At 32.9% G+C, this 20,797-nt stretch overlaps 1 protein-coding gene across 1 annotated transcript in view; it reads right to left on the reverse strand.

Annotated features, from left to right (window-relative positions):
* LOC124369634 overlaps nucleotides 1–20,385 on the reverse strand; it is a 61,357-nt gene extending 40,972 nt beyond the window's left edge. Inside the window, exons 1-3 of the mRNA XM_046827686.1 lie at nucleotides 20,234–20,385; nucleotides 11,854–12,000; nucleotides 1,396–1,534 (exon numbers count right to left, since the gene is read on the reverse strand). Coding sequence (XP_046683642.1) covers nucleotides 1,396–1,534; nucleotides 11,854–12,000; nucleotides 20,234–20,313 — 366 coding nt within the window. The 5' untranslated portion in view covers nucleotides 20,314–20,385. The remainder of the gene's footprint in view (nucleotides 1–1,395; nucleotides 1,535–11,853; nucleotides 12,001–20,233) is intronic.
* Between the last annotated feature and the right edge of the window lie 412 nt (nucleotides 20,386–20,797).

A 20,797-nucleotide genomic window follows, 5' to 3' on the forward strand; every position in this document is an offset into this window, starting at 1 on the left:
TTCAACCAGAGTGGTAGTAAGTAATGATTTAATCTGATCATATGTTTTAGAATTGTTTGCTGAGGTATGTAGAAATTTTAAAATTTGTTTGACAAATCAAAAACAGTTTTATCAATGATGAATAATCTTTATTCTCAGCAGCACGTATCATGACTTCCATCTATGTTTACCAGTTTACCCTATATTCAACAACTGAACTTACCCAAATAAATATTTTGAGATTTAAAATTGTGTTAGCTACTGTTGACAAGGTGAGAACTAGTAATCTTAGACGATAGTAACAACATTAATTCTATTTACATATACAGTGTAATGTATGTTCAATATCAAATTCTTCTTGCAATTTCTGAAACAATCTCCGACTCCAAATATCAGTAAGTTATAATTCTATAAACCTGCATAAGATTCCACAAAACACTCATAATTTTAAGGACTACACTGTCTAATGCAGCATTGCAGCAAGACGGGTCCAAAGGCATTTTCATGTCTTAAAATAATTTTCGAGCCTACTGGACATGATTTAATTTCAATATTTATTTTAATTACAGTAGTTTTGAATGATAAATTATACACTAAATACATTTTTTTATGTTTAATTGTCGGTTTTGGTCATTGAAACTCACCAGATCAACATTGTAAGCGATGTTGAATGATTTGGTTGAATCATGGTTAGATGCATTCTTTTGCTGAGCAATAACAATTCTCACTTCACATTCGTACTGGTAAAAGGTATGCTGTATATCTGAGAAACACAATTTGTACCTTTTTATACTCTCAGAGAGGATTGCAACATCCTCAAAGCCTAAATATTCAAAGTTTTCTTCAAAATCACTGCACCATCACCTTCCAGAAACTCCAAACCCCATCAAAACTCTAATCTATTCCAAGTCACTAGGTCCCAACAAATGTTTAAACCACCAGAGAACCAATCCCTTGTGCCTCATCCCAGTCACAAAATCCTGCCCAACTTACCTCTCACACCAATCCGTTTCTACTGTCAGCAGTTTCCTAAAAACCGTTGTGGTATACCAATTACAGCGCAAACACGGCACTGCTCAATATACATAGCCAATGCCTCTGAAACATTCATAATCATATTCCAATCCAAAAATTCCCAATTGAAAGCCATGGAGATTTTCCTAAATCTCCTGATCATCTTATCATCCATTTAGTTAAAAAAAAAAACTATACCTGCTTAACCTATAAGTGTATAAATGGCACTGGATTTGTTTCTTGCTTTCTTTCATTTAACGGCCATTACTACTTGAACATTTTGAGGTTTTCTAACAAGTGCATTACTTTAAAATAAATCTTAACAACTTCAAGTAGTCTGATAAGTGCTCCTTAATGCTTTTGAATTTATTTTCATCGTAAAAAATCTAAATATTCAGTTACCTTTCTGCAGTCATGGCACAGGATGCTGTTTGTGCTTAGGACACCAAAAAGGACACACTGGGCCCCACACAAAATGCATTGGTTCGTCCCACTCCCAATTGCATTCCTCTTCATGTTGTCCAGCCTGTCCACCAAGCGTCTGTATTGCAAACACACAAACGCATTTGAACTTAATTTATTCTCACTGCATTCAATCAATGGTAAATTTTTAAATGGCAAGGTTTGCAGTAGGTAAATTACAATTGAATTTAAATCTTAAATATAGTTGAATTTATTGATTGATACAATAGCGTCATCAGTTTTTTTCATCACAGCCACGGTTTTGATTGTGAATAAATTGTTTTAATGCCTCCTCAACCACTTCGGTGTTTTTTTTGTTTTGCTATTTTTTAATAATTTCCTTGATTTGTGACTGATGTAAAACAACTGACAATACAGAGTGAAATGATGCAGTTCTTGTGATCCTATTGAATTATTATGCCACTAACTTAAAACTGTAACCATGATCAAAAACTGGAGAATCCACGGTGATAGTTTTAATCCTGGAAATAATTTAAATTATGTATATAAAGAAGACAGATAAAAATAAAGTTCAAAGTAGCGGTTTAAGGACAAGTCCAACAGAAAAGCATTTTATAATTAAAGTTTTGAGAGTGATAGAATAGTCTTGAAAGCATATAAGTCGATGTTCACAATAACATTGGATGTGACATGGCCAGCTGAAGGACTTAATTGGAGGGCAAACTAGTGGTCAGAGATATAAAAGGCAAAGTTTTTGGAGAGGGATGTTGGATTCAGCTTGAGAACTGATCTGGAGGGCACAAATAGAGAGGGTAGCTGGTGGTCAGAACTGGAGGACAGCAGAGTTCGAGGGCTCAGTTGATGGACAGAATTAGTGAAAAGAATAAATATGTCTTGGAACCTCCAGTAGGAGGTTCTTTTAATTTTCAGCTTTGAGGGAGAGAGGTACTGGAAATACCTATGAGCTTTATATTATATCACATATATTATTTTTCTATACATGCCCTATAGTTTGGCCATAGTCAGGATTTGAAAATGTTTATTGTTGTTAATGCTTGGTAAAAAAAGAGAATTATTGTTGAAAAAAGTTGATATTCACAATTGATTTGAACAGATCAGAAAATCTTATTAAGTTTACGGTTAATTTTTAATTGACTGTAAATAAGTATGAATCTATTACAGCTACGAATATCTTGACAATACTCAAATAAGACATATTTCAAAAAACGTAATAACATTTTATGCAGACAATTTAATTAATACAAATTACAAAACTGTAAAAGTTGAACTCAATCTGGCAATAAAAAGTCCTGTAAACTGTCAATATAATACTTTTACTGTTTTGCAGCATGCTAGTTATACATAACCTTTTGGAAAGGTTTTTGGTTTGAAATTTAGTAGAAAAAGGACAAAATTATAAATATTTATACAATTTTGACTTTTAGATCATTTTGAGACTTAACAGTGAGTTCGAAGTATTTCAAAATTGCAATAGACTATTTATTATATATAATAAAGTCTCTAAGGATTTTTTTAAAGGTTTGATATTATGAACTCTTCTCTATCACTTTTTTTATCACTGCCAGTTTTATTTTGTTTAGAGTTACTAATATATTTAATTCTTGGAATTATATGTTGTTACAGTATTTATGTTAATTTCTAAGTTTTTATGTCAGTTTTAAAATTTACATATGTTTTCCTTATAAGGAATTTCGAGTAATTTGACTACTCACAATTTCCTTCAAATGATAATCCTACTTTTATGAGTTTTATAACTGGTTACACTATAAGGGCTAAAAGTTGTAAATATTTTAAGGCAAGTTTCCATTTTCCATTTAAGGCCAGAGGCTTAAAATTATGAAGGGAGCAAATTCGTCCCATAAGATGATGAAAATGGGGGGAAATATTTGTACCACTATCATAACCGCTCAAAAAGGTTCTGGTATTTAATGAATTTATGTTTTAGACATTAAGTAAAATTAATTACATGATGTGTTTAACGTTTTAATTCTTCTAAGTAGCTTAACTTACAATTTTGCTTGCAACATATTTTATAACAGGGAACAATCTTTATCCTGCAATTCCTTAAAACTTTAAAATTGGGTAATTTTACATTACCACGATGAATTTTTCAAGATTCTGCACTAAAATTGGCTAACAATTTATACATAGCGTTACAGTTTATAGATACTCGTGTATCACTATGTCATTAGTAAAAAGCAAAGTATTATTAATTTGTGCAAATAAAGTTATTTTATACAATTTCCTATTTTAATTTTAGAACATAGGAGAAGAGACTGTATTAGGAAGATTATAATAATTTATGTGTCAGCCTTCTTATCCAAACACAGTCAGATAAAATGTCTGATTGTTGCTTAGTATGAAATTAAACTTAACTACCTATTCAATAATTGAACAAATTTGTCCAATTATTGTATTTTGACTTGTTAGTGTGCTATGATTTGATATCAAAACAGTGATCCAATAAAAAAACTTTAATATGATTAAAGTGAGTGAACAATAATGTGTTTTCTGGAAAACAGCACTCAACATACAATACAAGCTTTGATTGGTTTTATGCCGGAATACCTGGTTTATAACTTTTGATGTTTATAAAAGTTTGTTACATTCCAATAAAACCTGTAATATGGTTGCGTTACTGGCATTTATATCAAATTAATGCTACAAGTATAGTCGCCAGAATTCTGCAATATTGTTTATCTACTTCATAGTTATCTTTTGAATTTTCCTCGCTATGAATGTCAATAAGTCCAGGTCTGATTGATTATCTCCAGATAAATTTCAGTTAGTATTTTCATTGTTTCAACCAACGGCACAGTTATAACCTTCAGTCAAACTCTTTCATCGGCAATGAAAAAATGCAAATTTAAAACACTAATTTAAATTTAAATTGATGCTTTTCAGTAACAGCCACTTTTTACTGTGGCCACTTTTTAAAACTGTTTTTCTCACTATCTCACAAATGTGTCCTACACTATCGATATGACTTCCAGCATAGGAAATAATTTAGACCGGAAGAGGATTATGTATTTAGTGAAATACCGTAGCTTTTAATTAAAAGAAAACTATTTCGTCATTCATTGAGTTCATTATTGTACTCATTTTCTTTTAAAATATATGCTTTTCATGAGAAATAAATATACACTTGTTTCATTTCCAAACATAATATAGTTTTTTTAACATAAATAGGAAGTTAAGTTTAAACATTACCATTATCTGATGCATACATTTCAATAGGAAAAAAAAAAAAAAAAAAAAAAAAAAAAAAAAACAGTAACAATAAGAGACATGAAAATTTACTTTGCACAGTTTCTGAGAGTAAATAAGAAAACAGTATAGCCCCTACCTTCATGGTTAGGAGATTTATTTCTTTCAAAACTTATGTACATTCAACAATGCAATATTATTCTGACTCTTTTTTTGTACTGTTTGCACAAATTTTATGCAATTATTTATGCAATGTATTCTAAAACGTACTTCAAATTGAAAGAGATACATTGATCTCTAGAAAATTAATCCCACTTGAGTTGCATAATTATTTAGTCACATGTCGCTTACTCCAATAAAATTGCTCACACAGAGTGTCCATGAGTAACCCGAAAAACTCCTCAGGTGGTTTCCTCTCAACAAAATAATGAAAAAAGTTCATATGAACATATGTCCTGAAACGCTTCGTTAGCGAGCTACGGCTAGCGAAAAATTTCGCCCGATTTTCCTAGGAAAGGACGGAATTAAAGCGAAACTGATTTTTTATGGCGTAAGAATAGTTGTTTAATTTATTGGATTTTATGTAAAATGAACTGAAAAATTTAATAAAATACGTCCAAGAACAGTAGCGTAGCCAGAAATTTCGTTCGGGGGGGGGGGGTCCAAAACCGGGGATCCGTGGGACGTTTTGTGTGTTATTTGCCAATGAGTTCACTGGTAAAAGGTAAATAACAAAAATATGGAGCTTTAGTAACTACGCCGTATAGAAAGTGGAAAGATGTAATAGGCAAATTCAACTCTCACAGCAACTCTAGTACCAAACATGTTTTTGTATAGCTACAGAAACTTTACGAAGTTCGATTCTGGCCGAGTATAAGGCTCCAAAGTGACTTTGGATTCACTGGATAAGAAAGAAGAAGAACAAAACAGAGCTTCACTCAAGCGTATAATTGACACAACTATATTCAGTGGAGAAAATGAAATACCCCTTCGGGGACATTGGGCCACTGACGACCGAAAACCCTCTAGAAAAGGAGGGCAATTTTCTAGCGTTGCTCGGGTACAGATCAAGTGTCCAGGTTAAGTGTTAGAGTGGGCTTCTTAGCCCTAACTTCGCCTGATAAAATAAGGCATTCTTTACTTTTTTTTAGATGAAACTAACGGTCGGAAAATGCACAGGAAAAGCTCTACTGATTAGAAGTTCGGCTGCTTTGGATTTCACTGATTGAGGTATTTATGAATGAGTTATAATGACGATTTTTGTATCATTACATTGTAGACGAGTGCATAATTATAGGAAAAATATCAAAAAATCACTTTCGGTCAGAAATAAAATACACAAGAAAAACTCTAATGATTAGAACTTCAACTACTTCGGACTTCAGTTATTGAGGTAAACTTGGTATTTTTGATTGAGTTAGGGCGACGATTTTTTGTTATCATTAAACTGTACTCGACTAACTATATAATTATCGAGAAAAAATCACTTCCGGTCGGTAACTACCGAAGAAAAGCTCTCTACAGATTCAAGTTGTGACGATTTTGAATTTCACTGGTTGAATGGTTGAGGTAAAAGTAGTACTTATAATTATGTTACGACATTGATTTTTAGGTATTAATTCAACGCCGACTAATAAATATATAATTACCGAAAAAAAACAAAAATAATCACTTCCGATCGGAATATACTAAGGAAAATGAAATAATACCTCAGTCAGTGAAATCCAAAGTAGTCGGAACTTCTTATCAGTAGAGTTTTTTCCGGTGTATTATCCGACCGGAAGTGATTTTTTCCATTTTTCTTCGATATTTATATAGTTATTAATCGGCGTTCAATTGATACCCAAAATCAATGTTCTAACATAATTCTAAGTACCACTTTTATCTCAACGACTCAACCAGTGAAATCCAAAATTGTCCAAACTTGAATCTGTAGAGAGCTTTTCTTCGGTATTTTCAGTCCGGAAGTGATTTTATTGTTTTGTTTCTCGATAATTATATATGTATTAGTCGGCGTTGAATTAATACCTAAAATCAACGTCCTAACATAATTCTAAGTATCACTTTTACCTCAACCACTCAACCAGTGAAATCCAAAATTGTCCAAACTTGAATCTGTAGAGAGCTTTTCTTCGGTATTTACCGACAGGAAGTGATTTTTTTCTCGATAATTATATAGGTATAGTGTACAGTTTATTGATAACAAAAATCGTCGTCCTAACTCAACCGAAAACAGCACGTTTACCTCAACCACTGAAGTCCAAATTAGTTGAAGTTCTGATCAGTAGAGTTTTCACGTGTATTTTCCGACCAAAAGTGATTTTTTTTCGATAATTATATACAGTTAAATGACACATAAAATCAACGTCGTAACTTAATTCTAAGCGGTCATTTTACGTCACCAAGACGAATTTGAACGAAATGGTCGCTAATTTAAACTGTTCGCCGTGTTACGGTTCAGGTTACTTTGCGACGTCACGTGACCGCGCCCTATAGGAATACCGTGATTACACTACACTAACCGAAAGGCCGAGTCCAAAAGTATCGTTTGATACTTTATGATTTAAACGAAAGGACAGTTATATTTTTAACAACGGTTACTTTAATCAATAAAATCAATCAATTTAATGTTTGTAGACAAGAGTAATGATAACTCTCCTTTTTCCTCCTGGTCCGGACCCCCTGGACCCCCCCCCCTTCGCTACGCCACTGTCCAAGAACTATAAGACCACTCATTTCCGAGATATCTGACTAAATATGCAAAATTCAGTCTCGAAAAACATGCTTTGATTAGATTTAAAGTACATTAACTTCATTAAAAGGGTAATAAACATGCCAAATGTTTAACTAAAACCTTTAGAGAATTTAATTCCGAAGAGAATAATGTAAATTATGCTAATAATAGACAAACACAAAGTAAAAAAATTAATGCTTCAATAAATCAACACGCAAGAAAAATAAGACAGAAAATGCAACATCTGTTTATTAAATAAACGTTCTTCATAAAAACAAAACATTTTAATTGCTGATCTGTGCTAATCTTATGTTCCGATTTCCATACCTTATTATTATTTTGGTGTTCAAAATTATTTCCTTTATAATTAATGCGCAATCTAGTGCGTTTACCGAAACTATATGTAGCTTCTCTTATAGCATCTCAGTCGTTCTTAAATAGTTTACAAGCGTTTAAAATTCGGTTTAATAATTCTTCTTTGGAATTAACTGGTTCTGCGTATACAAGTTGCTTTAAATCACCCCAAAGGTAATAATCCAATAATCGAAGGGATATAAATCAGGGGGCCAATTAATTGGTCCACCTCGACAGATCCATCTGCCTGGAAAACTTATCTGCAAGTGCTCTTTAACATTTTGTAAATAATGTGGCGGTGCGCCATCATGTTGGAATATCATTTGATGTCGTCTTTCAAGTGGTACATCTTCAAGTAGAACAGGCAGTTGATTCTCTAAGATTCTTTGTAAACAAGACCAGTAAGGCGGTTATCAAAAACAGATTGGCCAATGAACTGGTCCCCAGTTATACCACACCATACATTTATCGAAAATCGAATTTTAAAGTTCGACTCTACAGCTGCTTTTAGATTTTCAGTTGACCACCGGTGGCTATTTTTCAAATTTAGAATTCCGTATTTTAATGCAGTGTCACCTGGATGAAGATTTTGAATACTTTGTAAATGATTTGGATAAAAGTTGTTTTCTTTTAATGTTCTCTATTTGAAAGTCGGCGAGTGCTAAGTTGAGGACTGCGTTGTATCATGTCAATGATATTATCTTGTTCGTGTACAGGCTGTATTACAGGACGTTCTCTCGAACAATCAACGGTTGGCCATTTGTTTGTAAGTTATTGAAAACCGATGAAAATGTTACGTAAGTAGGTGTTCTTCTTCGAAATCATCTTTCATATTCACGTTTAGCTGCATGACTATTTCCATTGGCAAAACCATAGCCGAAAACAATATCTGTGTACTCTTGATTTCAAAATTTAAATGACATCTTGTAAAAAACACGAATAAAGCACAAATAATACAATAATACACATACACTGCACAAACCCAATATGATAGACGAGGTACTGCAACAGCTGAATTGTTGGACAGCTGTACAATAATAACTTGTATTCAGGTATTGTTGCAGCAGTGTTGCCAACTCTAGGTTTTCAATAAACTAAAAGCATTTCGATGGACGCTGTATTTAAAAAATCTTATTTCAGAACCTACAATATTTTATACTGTCAATGTTTTGTAACTATTCACTTGACTGAAAAAAGTCTTTAAATGTTTTGTTTATAGGATGAACGTTCATTTAATAAACAGATATTGCATTTTCTGTCTTATTTGTTGTATGTATTGATTTAATTAAACATTTTTTTTTAATGTTTGTTAGTTTATATTTGGCCTATTTAACATCATTCTCTTCGGAATTACATTATCTATTAGTTTTGGTTATAAAATTGCGTATTTATTACCCATTTAATGAAGTTAATGTACTTCAAATCTAAACAAAGCTGCTTTTCGAGACCGAATTTTGCATATTTTGTTAGATTTCTCAGAAACGGGTGGTCTTACAGGTCTGGGACGTATTTTATTCAATGTTTCAGTTCATTTGACATAAAACCAAATAAATTTAACAACTATCTTCACGCCATAAAAACATCAGTTTCACTTTATTTGCGTCCTTTCCTATAAAGTCGGGCGAAATCTTTCGCTAGCCGTAGCTCGCTAACAAACCGTTTCCGGAGAAATGTTTATACGAACTTTTTTCATTATTTTGATGAGAGGAGACCACCTGAAAAGTTTGTTGGGTTACTCGTGGGACACCCTGTATAAAAGCCTGTACTACAATTTTGGAGCCCGTCTGCCCGACCATTGGTGGTGGTTCGGAAGTCACCTCCAAGCCCTTGGTTCCCAGGTTAAGCGTTAGAGAGGGCTTCTTAGTTCTAACTTCACTTGGTAAAATAAGACATTTTTTATCTTGTATATTCTATATGTATGTCGGCGGTTTTGCCGAAAATGCCGATGTATACTAGGATGATAATCAAGGCTACCAGGCACATTAGCACTTGTATAAGAATGTCGCGTCAGTCGCAAGATAGCGATAGAAGGCATTACAATTCTTTTATGTAATAAATAAATGTAATATAATCACCGCAAATAATGCTTAACCATTATAACATATCTTACAAAATTCATAAACCTAAAAAATGTTACTATTACCTTGACAACATGTCCTAGAATTGTCACACGGAGTCAGAAAACGCTGTATATTAAATAAATAGTTTGTTATTTAATAACATTAACTGTGCCCTTATTTTTCACTTCAGGCGTGCCCACTTTTGGCAACCCGTGCTTACTCTCTCCCCCTGCTTCCCCTGCTGCATGTATCCGACGTTTCAGAAATACTCGTAGGCTGTTAATAACGACCACCCTTTCTCTTGAAAACTGAATTAAAAATACTGAACAGGGTTTCCTCATGAACATGAATATTAAAAAGTATGTTTGAGTATTAGTCTTTAAGAAACTGATTAAACTCTTGCTATTTAACTTCTTACCAGATAATGTTACAATATTGTATTTAAAGTTAAACACAGTACTTATCATTGTACGGTGTGAAGTATATTACATATTTTATCACAACTAATGTAAGGTTAATAACGTTATGTTAACAAACGTTACAAATTGTCTCAGGGCAAAAAAATTAAAATTTGTAATTTTGAAAATATTTCCCAAGACGTGTAGCGTACCTGCGGTATTTTGTGTTGTACCGTTTAACAAGGTAGCATTGTTTTCATGACAGAAGTCAGACCTGAATTATGCATGGAAAACTAAAGATAGAAGTATAGAATAGTCTTTAAAGATAACAAACTTTACTTTCATATAGTGTGATGTATAGGTAGTTTATGTGCAACGATTTGTAGATAGCACTACTAACTACATAAATCTTTTGTTTACTTTCGTTTACCACTAGGTAACGCGCAACAGCGTTTCAAGTGGCAACAGATTTAAGCATTGGACGAAATATCTTCTCATAGACTGTTACATAATCGAAACAAATATTTATGGTATAATGTAAATTATCGGTTTTAAGAATCTGTTTAAATAATACCATCAAACCATCCAATATTAAACATTCCACTTACCACTTGAGGAAAAGGAATAAACACTGAACATTGGGATAGGATATACAGGGTGTTTGAAAAGTATGGGTACGGCTTAATATTTTAAAAGCCATAGGAGATAACATCTATAAACTTTGCACAGTGTCATATGGCTATGTATACTATTTTTCCTTGCTATTACCATGACATGCCAACTATGGGGGGACGGCCCACAGAGGAAAACATGGAAATCTTAAATTGAAGCATGGGTCAAGTGATACCTCATTTGAAAGAGCTCACTTATTAGAGTTGAATGCCGCAAACCGCATCTCAAAAGGTTTATCCAATCAGAAATGGCGGGTTGTTTTAGGTACACATTGTGAAGTACATTATGCGCTGCCATTTCTGACTGGATCGTCGTATTCTGATGCGGTAGGCGGCGTTTCACTCTACTAACCAATGTGTTTTCACTGACTTTTTTTAATTAGCAAATTATGTCATAAATTTATAACACAATAAATAAAACTAAAAAACATCGGTATTTATTGTGTTTTAAAAACAACCCGCCATTTCTGATTGGATAAACCTTTTGAGATGCGGTTTGCTGCGTTCAACTCTACTAAGTGAGCTCTTTCAAATGAGGTATCACTCGACCCATGCTTCAATTTAAGATTTCCATGTTTTCCTCTTTGGGCCGTCCCCCCATAGTTGGCATGTCATGGTAATAGCAAGGAAAAATAGTTTACATAGCCATATGACACTGTGCAAAGTGTATAGTTGTTATCTCCTATGGTTTTTAAAATATTAAGCCGTACCCATACTTTTCAAACACCCTGTATACTATATAGTGTTAGGGCAGCAGCTTGATTTAAGGCATGATAACAAAAGTATGCAAATATTAATAACACAGGAGGTACAATGCATTAAATGTATGTATTTTACCGAAAATTTAATGCGTCTTTCATTGCTAATTTGTTATATGCCTTTGTTAGGAATTACAAAACAAATTTCAACACATAATTTCAATAATTTACTAATGGTGAAATTGAATTTGTGGGATTTACAAGAATAAACAAATGATCTAAAAGTTATTTTACCCAACTCTCTCCTGCTCTAGGGAATCTAGCGCGTCTGCCCGCTGGATAACTTCCAAGATGATCTGCTTCTCTGCTTCATCCAGAGCCTCTGGCTGCTGTTTATACGTCTGGTTGTGTTGGGTCTTCACAGACCATCCTGCTCCAACCCTGCACACAGAAAAGGTTATTACTGGTCAGTCGTAGGCGGTTGGTCGGCGAATGCAGACATATTGTGACATGTATTCTGAAGTTCAGTTTTAATAATTAGTCTTGTGTTTTTTATTAAGTGCATGTTTTAGAGTTAGTGAAGTTGACACAAAATGGTGGTTGTGATTCCTGAGTTGTGCATGTCACATCACTCTGGTATGATCTAGTTTTTAATTATGTGTCAGGTTATTTATTTACCTGAAGAAGAGATCAGATTGCAGATCTCGAAACGTAGTGTTACTGATTTTTTTATCACTGAATGATGGAAAATGTCCGGAAAATATCCCGTTTCCTCCACATTATGAGCTATCAAGATTTAAGTTTAAGCATGAAAATTCAAAAACCTTTCCGTGGATGCTTTTAGTGATATTATACCTTATCTACTACACACTCAAAACTAAATGCTTCATACTGCCAGAGAGGCTTAGCACTTCGCGTTAATATTTTCAGGTATTATTAATCGACCAACAACAGTTGAAAAACGAAATTGGTCCATGGTGCACCTTCCTTTCTATTAACTCCACAAGCAAAGCATGAAGATATAGGCCTATACAAATATTATCGTTCACTTGTTATTCAATTGCCGGCTGTAGCCGTACTCGATGAATTCTGTAAGTACAATAAAAAACCTTAAATCTTTTCACGTTGTCACTTTTGGAAGATTTAATGTTTTAAAGGTGCACTGTATTTGGATTCAAATGATATTAAGTTTTTTCCGACATTATTGTTAGTCATAAAAAAATTTAAAGCTCTTTTGAAATGAGAGCTAAAAACATTTTACAAAAAACACGCAAAGATATTTGGAGTCTTGTAAGTTGCACTATTTAATAATATATCTTACAAAACCATACAAACAAACAAAATATTCAAAACTTGAACATTTTAATACGGGACTAAACCTTAGATGATTCAGTTTAATCGCCAAACACAAATAAAATAATATTAACAAATACCTTCGTTAAATACTGCTACTAAGTAGTAGTAGCAGTAGTAGTAGTAGTAGTAGTATTAATAGTAGTAGTATGCTACTATAGTTTCAGTAGGCATTAAAAGCGTGAATTATCCTCCTGGATTCGACATTCTTCAAAATTTACAAAACAGCACAAAACGTCAAGAATAAATAACGAAACACATAACACTTGATATGCCTGTCACACACGAGTATTTACCATGACACAACATCGAGACCGGTAGGAGACAGGGCAACTGACACTAGGTGACTCCAGTTCCTGGTCGTCTACATATTTATGGTAAAACAAAACTCTTGCAAAGACTTAATAAAATGTCTATTACTTTGTGTTAATGTTATAGCTTAAACCTTTCTTTATGTTATTTCCAATAAACTAGGAGACAACATCCACCAAAAAGAAACCCTAATAGTAATCCTACCAAAAAATAAAAATGTTAAACTTGAATACATTTTTGAAAGGTTTTGAAGTTTTTAAAATTGATTTGTGTGAAAAAACTAAAGATAAAATCCTATCCACTAATAAGAAGTATTTAATTTACTTTTTAGGTAGATAACGTTTCAAAGTAAGATACTTGTTTCTTTCTCTAAACTTTACTTTTCTCTAACTTTTTGAACATGATTTTGAAATGAAGCTTCAATTTTAGGCAGAAGTAAACCATGAATATTTTTAATATTCAGCTTTCCGAACAAAAAGTATCATACAAAAAACAATTAGAAATATACGGAAATATATATACTCTTCATCTTTAACATATTTATGACAATATCAACCGTGCACACAACAGTTAAAATCACATAGTTAATAACCTTTAAACAAAGGAGTAAAATCACATATTTACGTTAATTATTGACCGATATGTGTGATCTATGTGTCATCTACGTGTGATACATGTATCAAAATTTATAAACGCTTATGATCTTTTAAAACCGGTTATAACCTTTTTTATATTTTGTGTTATTAAACTTTGAATAGATTTGAAACGTCCGTCATCTTGAAATATGAAATCCTGATATTCTAATATTAATTTTTCTCTCGATTTTAAACTGCAAAAACATAATTTTCCAAAATTGAATTTTCAATAATTAATTTTAAAATCTACAGCACACATACTTAGAAACAGTGAGACTTTAAAACTAAGCATTTCTACCCGTGTTTATACAAGATTTTTTGTTTGCTTTTGTTTTGTTTTGAATTCTTTCACTCAAAGAACAAATCCCAAAAAGCACTCTGGAGAATTCGTAAACACCTCGTATTTACATTATTGCAAACAGTGTGTTAAAGTTACTGTTTCCTGACATTTACTGTCAGTAATAATATCATTCACAACCTCACAATCATTGAGAATACCATCATCAACATCACACCTTACTGTTTTTTCACTCAAGGATGGTCTTGAACGATCAAGCAGGTGAAGTATAATTAAATATTGATTAAAAACCACCCGACAGTATTCAAACTCACAACGATTGTAAGTTTGAAAACAGTTGATTTGGTCATATGGGCACATGAATGACGTGAGCGCAGTATGTTGATGATAATTACATGTTTTGTGCCATACTCTGGGTAAACTAAACCCCGTGATCAACGGTATTCTGATGATAAACATAACATGTAAATTTCAAACCACTCCCTGGGAAGCCAGAACTTGGCTACGTTTCCGTGAAACCACTGCAAAAAAACTTTGGAATTCTGAAATATTTCATTTTTAAACCTATAACATAAATTAAAATAGCAGATCTGCGGTTCTCCGTGTGTTCTTTTTAAGCCCCCTACCGGAAAAACTGGAGGTAGTTCATAGTTTAAATTTCACTTTTTAATCGTTGAAGAAAATTACATCTTCTACAAAAAGTTCTCTTAGTTTCGGTCGTTTTTTTTCTATTAAAAGTTTATATTCCACAAAAATTTTCTGTCAATACATTTGTACAATGTTGGCGATTTGATAGCTTATTGAACCGTACATAAAGTGGCATATTTTTAACTTCTACAAATTACTGCAGCTTTTGTTTGTGCAAACTGACGGTTAAAACCATAAAGCATTAACATACGGTAACAGCCTACTTAATTCCCTGGCAAAACTAATTTCTGAATTCAATCAATCACTTATTCTTACTTAGAGCCGAATTTAGCGATTATCCGACTCTGGGAGCTCAGGTGGAATTCACAGCGATCCGAATGTGAGAATGTTCAATATACTCTGTTGTATGTAAACTTTCAAATTAATGACGGACAATTTCTTTATGAACAAATTGATAGAAAAAAAACTGAAATAGACATAGACATAGACATTTTCTTTATTTGCAGTTTCGTCAAGAAATACAATGGCGTCAAACATTTTAAAAATGAAAAGAAGAAGAGAATGGACAGTTTTCAGTTCTTCCATTACAGGAAATCTTCCAGCGTATAAAAAGGTTTGTCGATCAGCCATGCTGTCAGAGCAGTCTTCGGTCTTGTTCCCGTTAGGGTCACTGAGCTCATTTGGCAGGAGGTTGTGGAGTTTTTCTTCTCATATACGCTGGTGTCTTCTCGTACAGTGTGAGGTGATGACGAGGCATTGTGTAGTGTGTGGCATATCTAGTGTTGTAGCTGTGGATATTTGAGCCTTGTGGGAGGGTTCCTGCATCAACATACAACACTACTTCTTTTATATAAAGGGAGATGACAGTCATTATTTTTAATGTCGCAAAAACTTCTTTGCATGAGTCTGTAGAGTTTATACCAGCCAGTATTCTCACTGCTCTTGCCTGCAATACTAAGAAGCGTTTTGTGTTTGTTGCTGTTGATGCTCCCCAAACAGCCAGCCCATATTGCAGGTGTGACTGAAAGAGCGCATAATAGGCGATCATAGCAGTCTCTATGCTTCATATATGCAAATATGCATGTAAGACTTTATATTCCTATTACAAGATGTCCGGTGAAATAGAAAAAACTTAATAACCTCAACAACAAAACCTTGAGTAGTTTCTTTAACAGTTTTTTACACTTTGGGGTTTCAAAACTCGATTTTAATCCGTTACATCTAATTTTATTACAATACAAAACATGCTACTTGTATTAAAGTTGTTGACATATAAAGGGTGATCCGGGAGGAAAGTAAAACATGCTGGCTAACGATTGTAGACCTAAAACAAGACAAAAGCTCATATCTGGAAATGTCTCATTAGGGAGATAAGGCTAGGGAAAGATTTCGCCCACTTTTCCACTCCGAGGATTAAATGAAGCCGAACTGAAACCATTAGAACGTTCCGTGATATTTATATAGTAATAAGGATAAACATTTGATCTTTTTTATAAGTTTTTTTATAACCTAAAACATTTAACAAACTGGGTCCCAGAACTGTAAGTTCCTTAGTTAAAAAAAACTTGCTTAAAAGAAAATTTTGCTGCAAAAACACGTTTATTACGTTTTAGTAGGCACTATAATTTCATTAAATGGCTAACAAATATATAAAATCCATAAACGAAAATTCGAGGGAATTTAACTCTTAGATCATTTATGCAAATAAAGTCAATAGTAAACAAATTCTAAATTCATCAGTTTATATTTAACGTAACTTCTACTACCCTTAAACAATATTGTATTATCATAATAAACGTTAAAAAATGTAAGCTGATACAAATTTAATTTCCCACCGTAATACCGTTGTAAATCAAACATAACGAATTTCATTACATTGTACATAAGGTTAGAAAATCCCACCATAACAGTGTATACACTTCTTAACACGTGTCCGAATATTTTGTGTCGCTGTTGCAAGAATATGGCACGAAGATTAATAATAACCTTGGTAAATACATTATGATTTCGTACATACTCTACAGACTTACAGTTCAGGGACAGTTTATTAAATTTTTCGGATCAAAATTCATATGAAACGATAAAATGTTTGTTTTTATTACCGTTCTAATGGTTTCAGTCCGGGTTCATTTAACCCTCCGAGTGGAAATTCCTTCCTTCCGTACCACCCTTTGTAGGGCCGCAAAACACCGGATTTGGCCACTTATATCCTTATATTGCTTTGGAAATAGTACTAAATAGTTATTTAATTTGTATATTTCAAATTCTGTTTGGTTTTTACATAACACAAAAAAAAAAAAAAAAACAAAAACAAAAAAAAAAAAAAAAAAAAAAACAGTAGCAGTCGTGGGACTGCCGATAGAAGTGAAAAACGGAACTATTAAGTTGAGAGTAATTAACAATACGTTATAGTAGCAGTACATCTGTAATTGTAAATGTGACGCGTTTTTAATTTTCCAATTTTAAAATCCACGAAAAAATATTATCAAATAACTAGAAATCTATTTTACCCACGCTAGTAAGATAAATCTTATACCGTAATAATACTCATTTCATGATGAAGAGGTTAAATATTAAAAACATAATTAAAATGAATAATGCTAAATTTTAAATACAAATATTCGTACAAATATTAAAAATGTTTAAAAATATATTCGTTGTTTTCATTATTCATTTATCTGTATAAAAATATGTTGTAATTGCTCAATATTAATAGTTAGTTAAACATAGAATACAAGTGAGTAAACACCGAGTGAACAACAGTGAGTTGAACACCGTTGTAAATAATACAGTTATTGCTACGGATAAAGTATATAATTGCAATAACAATTAAACCCACAATATTTTTAAAACTAATGAATTAGTTAAATTAACTTGGTTCTTTCGTAAAGGTATTTTTATTGCACAATAAACTAATTTATTGAGTTAATACGGTATCAGTGAGCCAATGCGCCAACTACAGTTCCGGCAGAAACGTTCACTCATCACTTCATACGCTACTACAGGCTAAACTAAACTTCCAATAAAAAAAATGATAAATTACAAAAAAAATATTCATCTATTTTCACACAATTTTCTCGCTGACAAATTATGTCTGACCAAAAAATAAAAAAATCCTCGCTTACTACTTTTTTCTTGTCATTGTAAACGCTATGTAAAATGTAAACAATAATCAAAATTATTTCGAAATTTTTTTAATATTTAAAAATGTAACCAATAGATTGCCAATATTAAGAGCTTTAATTTGACGCATCTTACAGAATTGTACGACATTGGCTTCACTTTTAAATCGCGAGAGGAAGCCGTAAAGGTCACTGATTTTCACAGTCTGTTTTCATACTCCGCCGGGACAGTTTTTAACACAGCGAGACTGACTTTTTTCATGCAGGTTAGTATCATTAGCATGTCGGTGACGCGAACCGAGGATTTTACCCTCTACCAAAACGCTCAACGCTAAAGAAGTTTTCACTTCAAAAAAATCAAAAGCAAACAAATACAAAACTGTTGACTTTTTAAATAACCTCGGCAGTGTTAAATGAAACAAATTAAAGGCGTTGTTTAAATCCAACGAATCGTAAATATAATGATAATTAAGACTATTTTGTAGACAATAACTTCAAAACTGAATAAGGGTATTAATATTTACATTTTAGCCAACAATATTTTAATATTTACATTAAAATAGTTTCGAAATTTTAACCCATAATAAAAAGGGTACATCACCATAGAAAAACATGTTTTATACATATCCGGTATCTTATATAAGGCCGACTTCAAAACATAGACGAAATACCATTAATCTTTGTACCTATGTAATATTTAATATATTGTTTAATTTGAATATAATTTGTATTTCTTGTATAGTTCTGGCAATAGGGTTTTCACCATTGCACCATTGTAACGACAAAAGGAGGGTAAAAATTGTCATACACACATAGGTCTGCTTTATAAGCCTAGTGTGTCCTCTTTAATGTTAAGTCGGTGCAATCGCATTTCGGTTGGAATAAAATGTTTTCATATTAAAAAAAGTTGTTTTCTGAAGACAGCAGAAATATAATATTTTTATCACTCCAAGTTTTAAGAATCCTAGCAGTATTTAAGGACATTTTGTAATCACGCCTAATGAAAAGAATGTTTTCAGTATGTAAATTAAAGGTGTTTTAGGACAATATGTGTTTTTGTTAATAACAATTATTAATTTTTTAATACAAAAGGTAAAAAATTCTTATTTCACCAGGCGAAGTTAGGGCTAAGGATCCCTCTCTAACACTTTACGTGGGGACAAACAACTTAGAGGTGACTTCCGAACCGCCACCAGTGGCCGGGCAGGCGGGCTGCTTGCAAGGACAGGATCGCTCAGCGGTCACCCATCCAAGCAGCAGCCACGCTCGACGTTGCTCGATGTGGTTCTCACGATAACTGCCGTACTCGCTACACTGCGGTACTGATAACTTTGTCTTTAAAGGACATGCAATTTTATTATATTATATTTACTTTAAAAATTTTATTTTCCTGAGTCACAAATCGTGTTATAAATATCACTTCTTTAAGCTATGGCTCATATATATATATAAAAAAACCAAAATCACCTAGTAGTATCCTCGGCCATTTTTGATCTGATTGCAATATTTCCCAAATTTCCTATTTTAAATACCTGTAATTTATTATGGAGTGAGAACATTGTTTTCAATTTTTCTAAGGAAGTTATTTTAATGGCTATTTTTACGAATTTAAATTGTAAAATACTATCTCATTTAAAAAGCGACTGCACCACTTTGAGTGTAAGAAAGTGGTATGCAGTCTCCTAGCTTCGTCTTATAAATAGAGTTAATTCATTCGCAACCATTAAAGCCTGCATTCAAGTCTCACACTGGGCAGTCTACTGTAATTAAATCTATTCTACTTCAATTATTTATAAAAAAGCGTCACAGTTATCACCTTTCCGGCTTTTAGAATAGTCTCAGTCAACGACTTAAAAAATGGAAATAAAGATAGTAGTAAGAAAAATTATAAAAGACTAAATTAGAGTAATGCTCGTGAACTTATTGGCAATACTCGTGAGTTTAGGGGTAATATCCATGAATTTAAGGGTAATATCCATGAGTTTAAGGGTTTAAAAATCAAAGCTACATTCAGTGGTTGACAATTTAGACTGACAATTACCTTACGTCTATTTTGACACATCGAAATAGTCAATAATCTTAAATTAATTAAGTAAATTATCAAATATTAAATAAATTGTATTGCCACTTTACAAATCGCTTGACTCTTCTTGTACACTATAATAGTTCAGGTTATATTATAATATAACTTTATACTACTGGGTTTTATTCTCTGGTTATGCCTATTTAAGGAATACTCAATACTACATAAGTAACTACACCATGTAATTCATATCAAAGTAAGTAAGTAAGCAAGTAGTACTTACTTGGCCAGTAAAGCAAGGCCACGATCATTCGGGCAAACCCACTTGGAGTTCTTCCGGGCACTGTCCAAGTCCACCATCATGGGCAGAACTACTTCTTAATATCACCACCTTCAACAGACAGTAGTACCAATTATGACTGTGATATCACTAACATTAGGGCAAACCCACTTGGAGTTCTTCCGGGCATTATCCAGGTCCACCACATTAGGCAAAGCAATTGTTGACTATCACCACCTTCAAGAGACAGTTGAAGTACTGTACTAATTACAACTATGATATCACTAACATTAGGGTAGACCCACTTACAGTTTATCCGGGCATTATCCAGGTCCACCATATTAGGCAAAGCAATTGCTGACTATCACCACCTTCAAGAGACAGTTGAAGTACTGTACTAATTACAACTATGATATCACTAACATTAGGGTAGACCCACTTACAGTTTATCCGGGCATTATCCAGGTCCACCATATTGGGCAAAGCAATTGCTGACTATCACCACCTTCAAGAGACAGTTGAAGAACTGTACTAATTACAACTATGATACCACTAACATTAGGGCAA

Source organism: Homalodisca vitripennis, chromosome X, assembly GCF_021130785.1.
Source record: "Homalodisca vitripennis isolate AUS2020 chromosome X, UT_GWSS_2.1, whole genome shotgun sequence".
Taxonomy (NCBI): Eukaryota; Metazoa; Arthropoda; class Insecta; order Hemiptera; family Cicadellidae; genus Homalodisca; species Homalodisca vitripennis.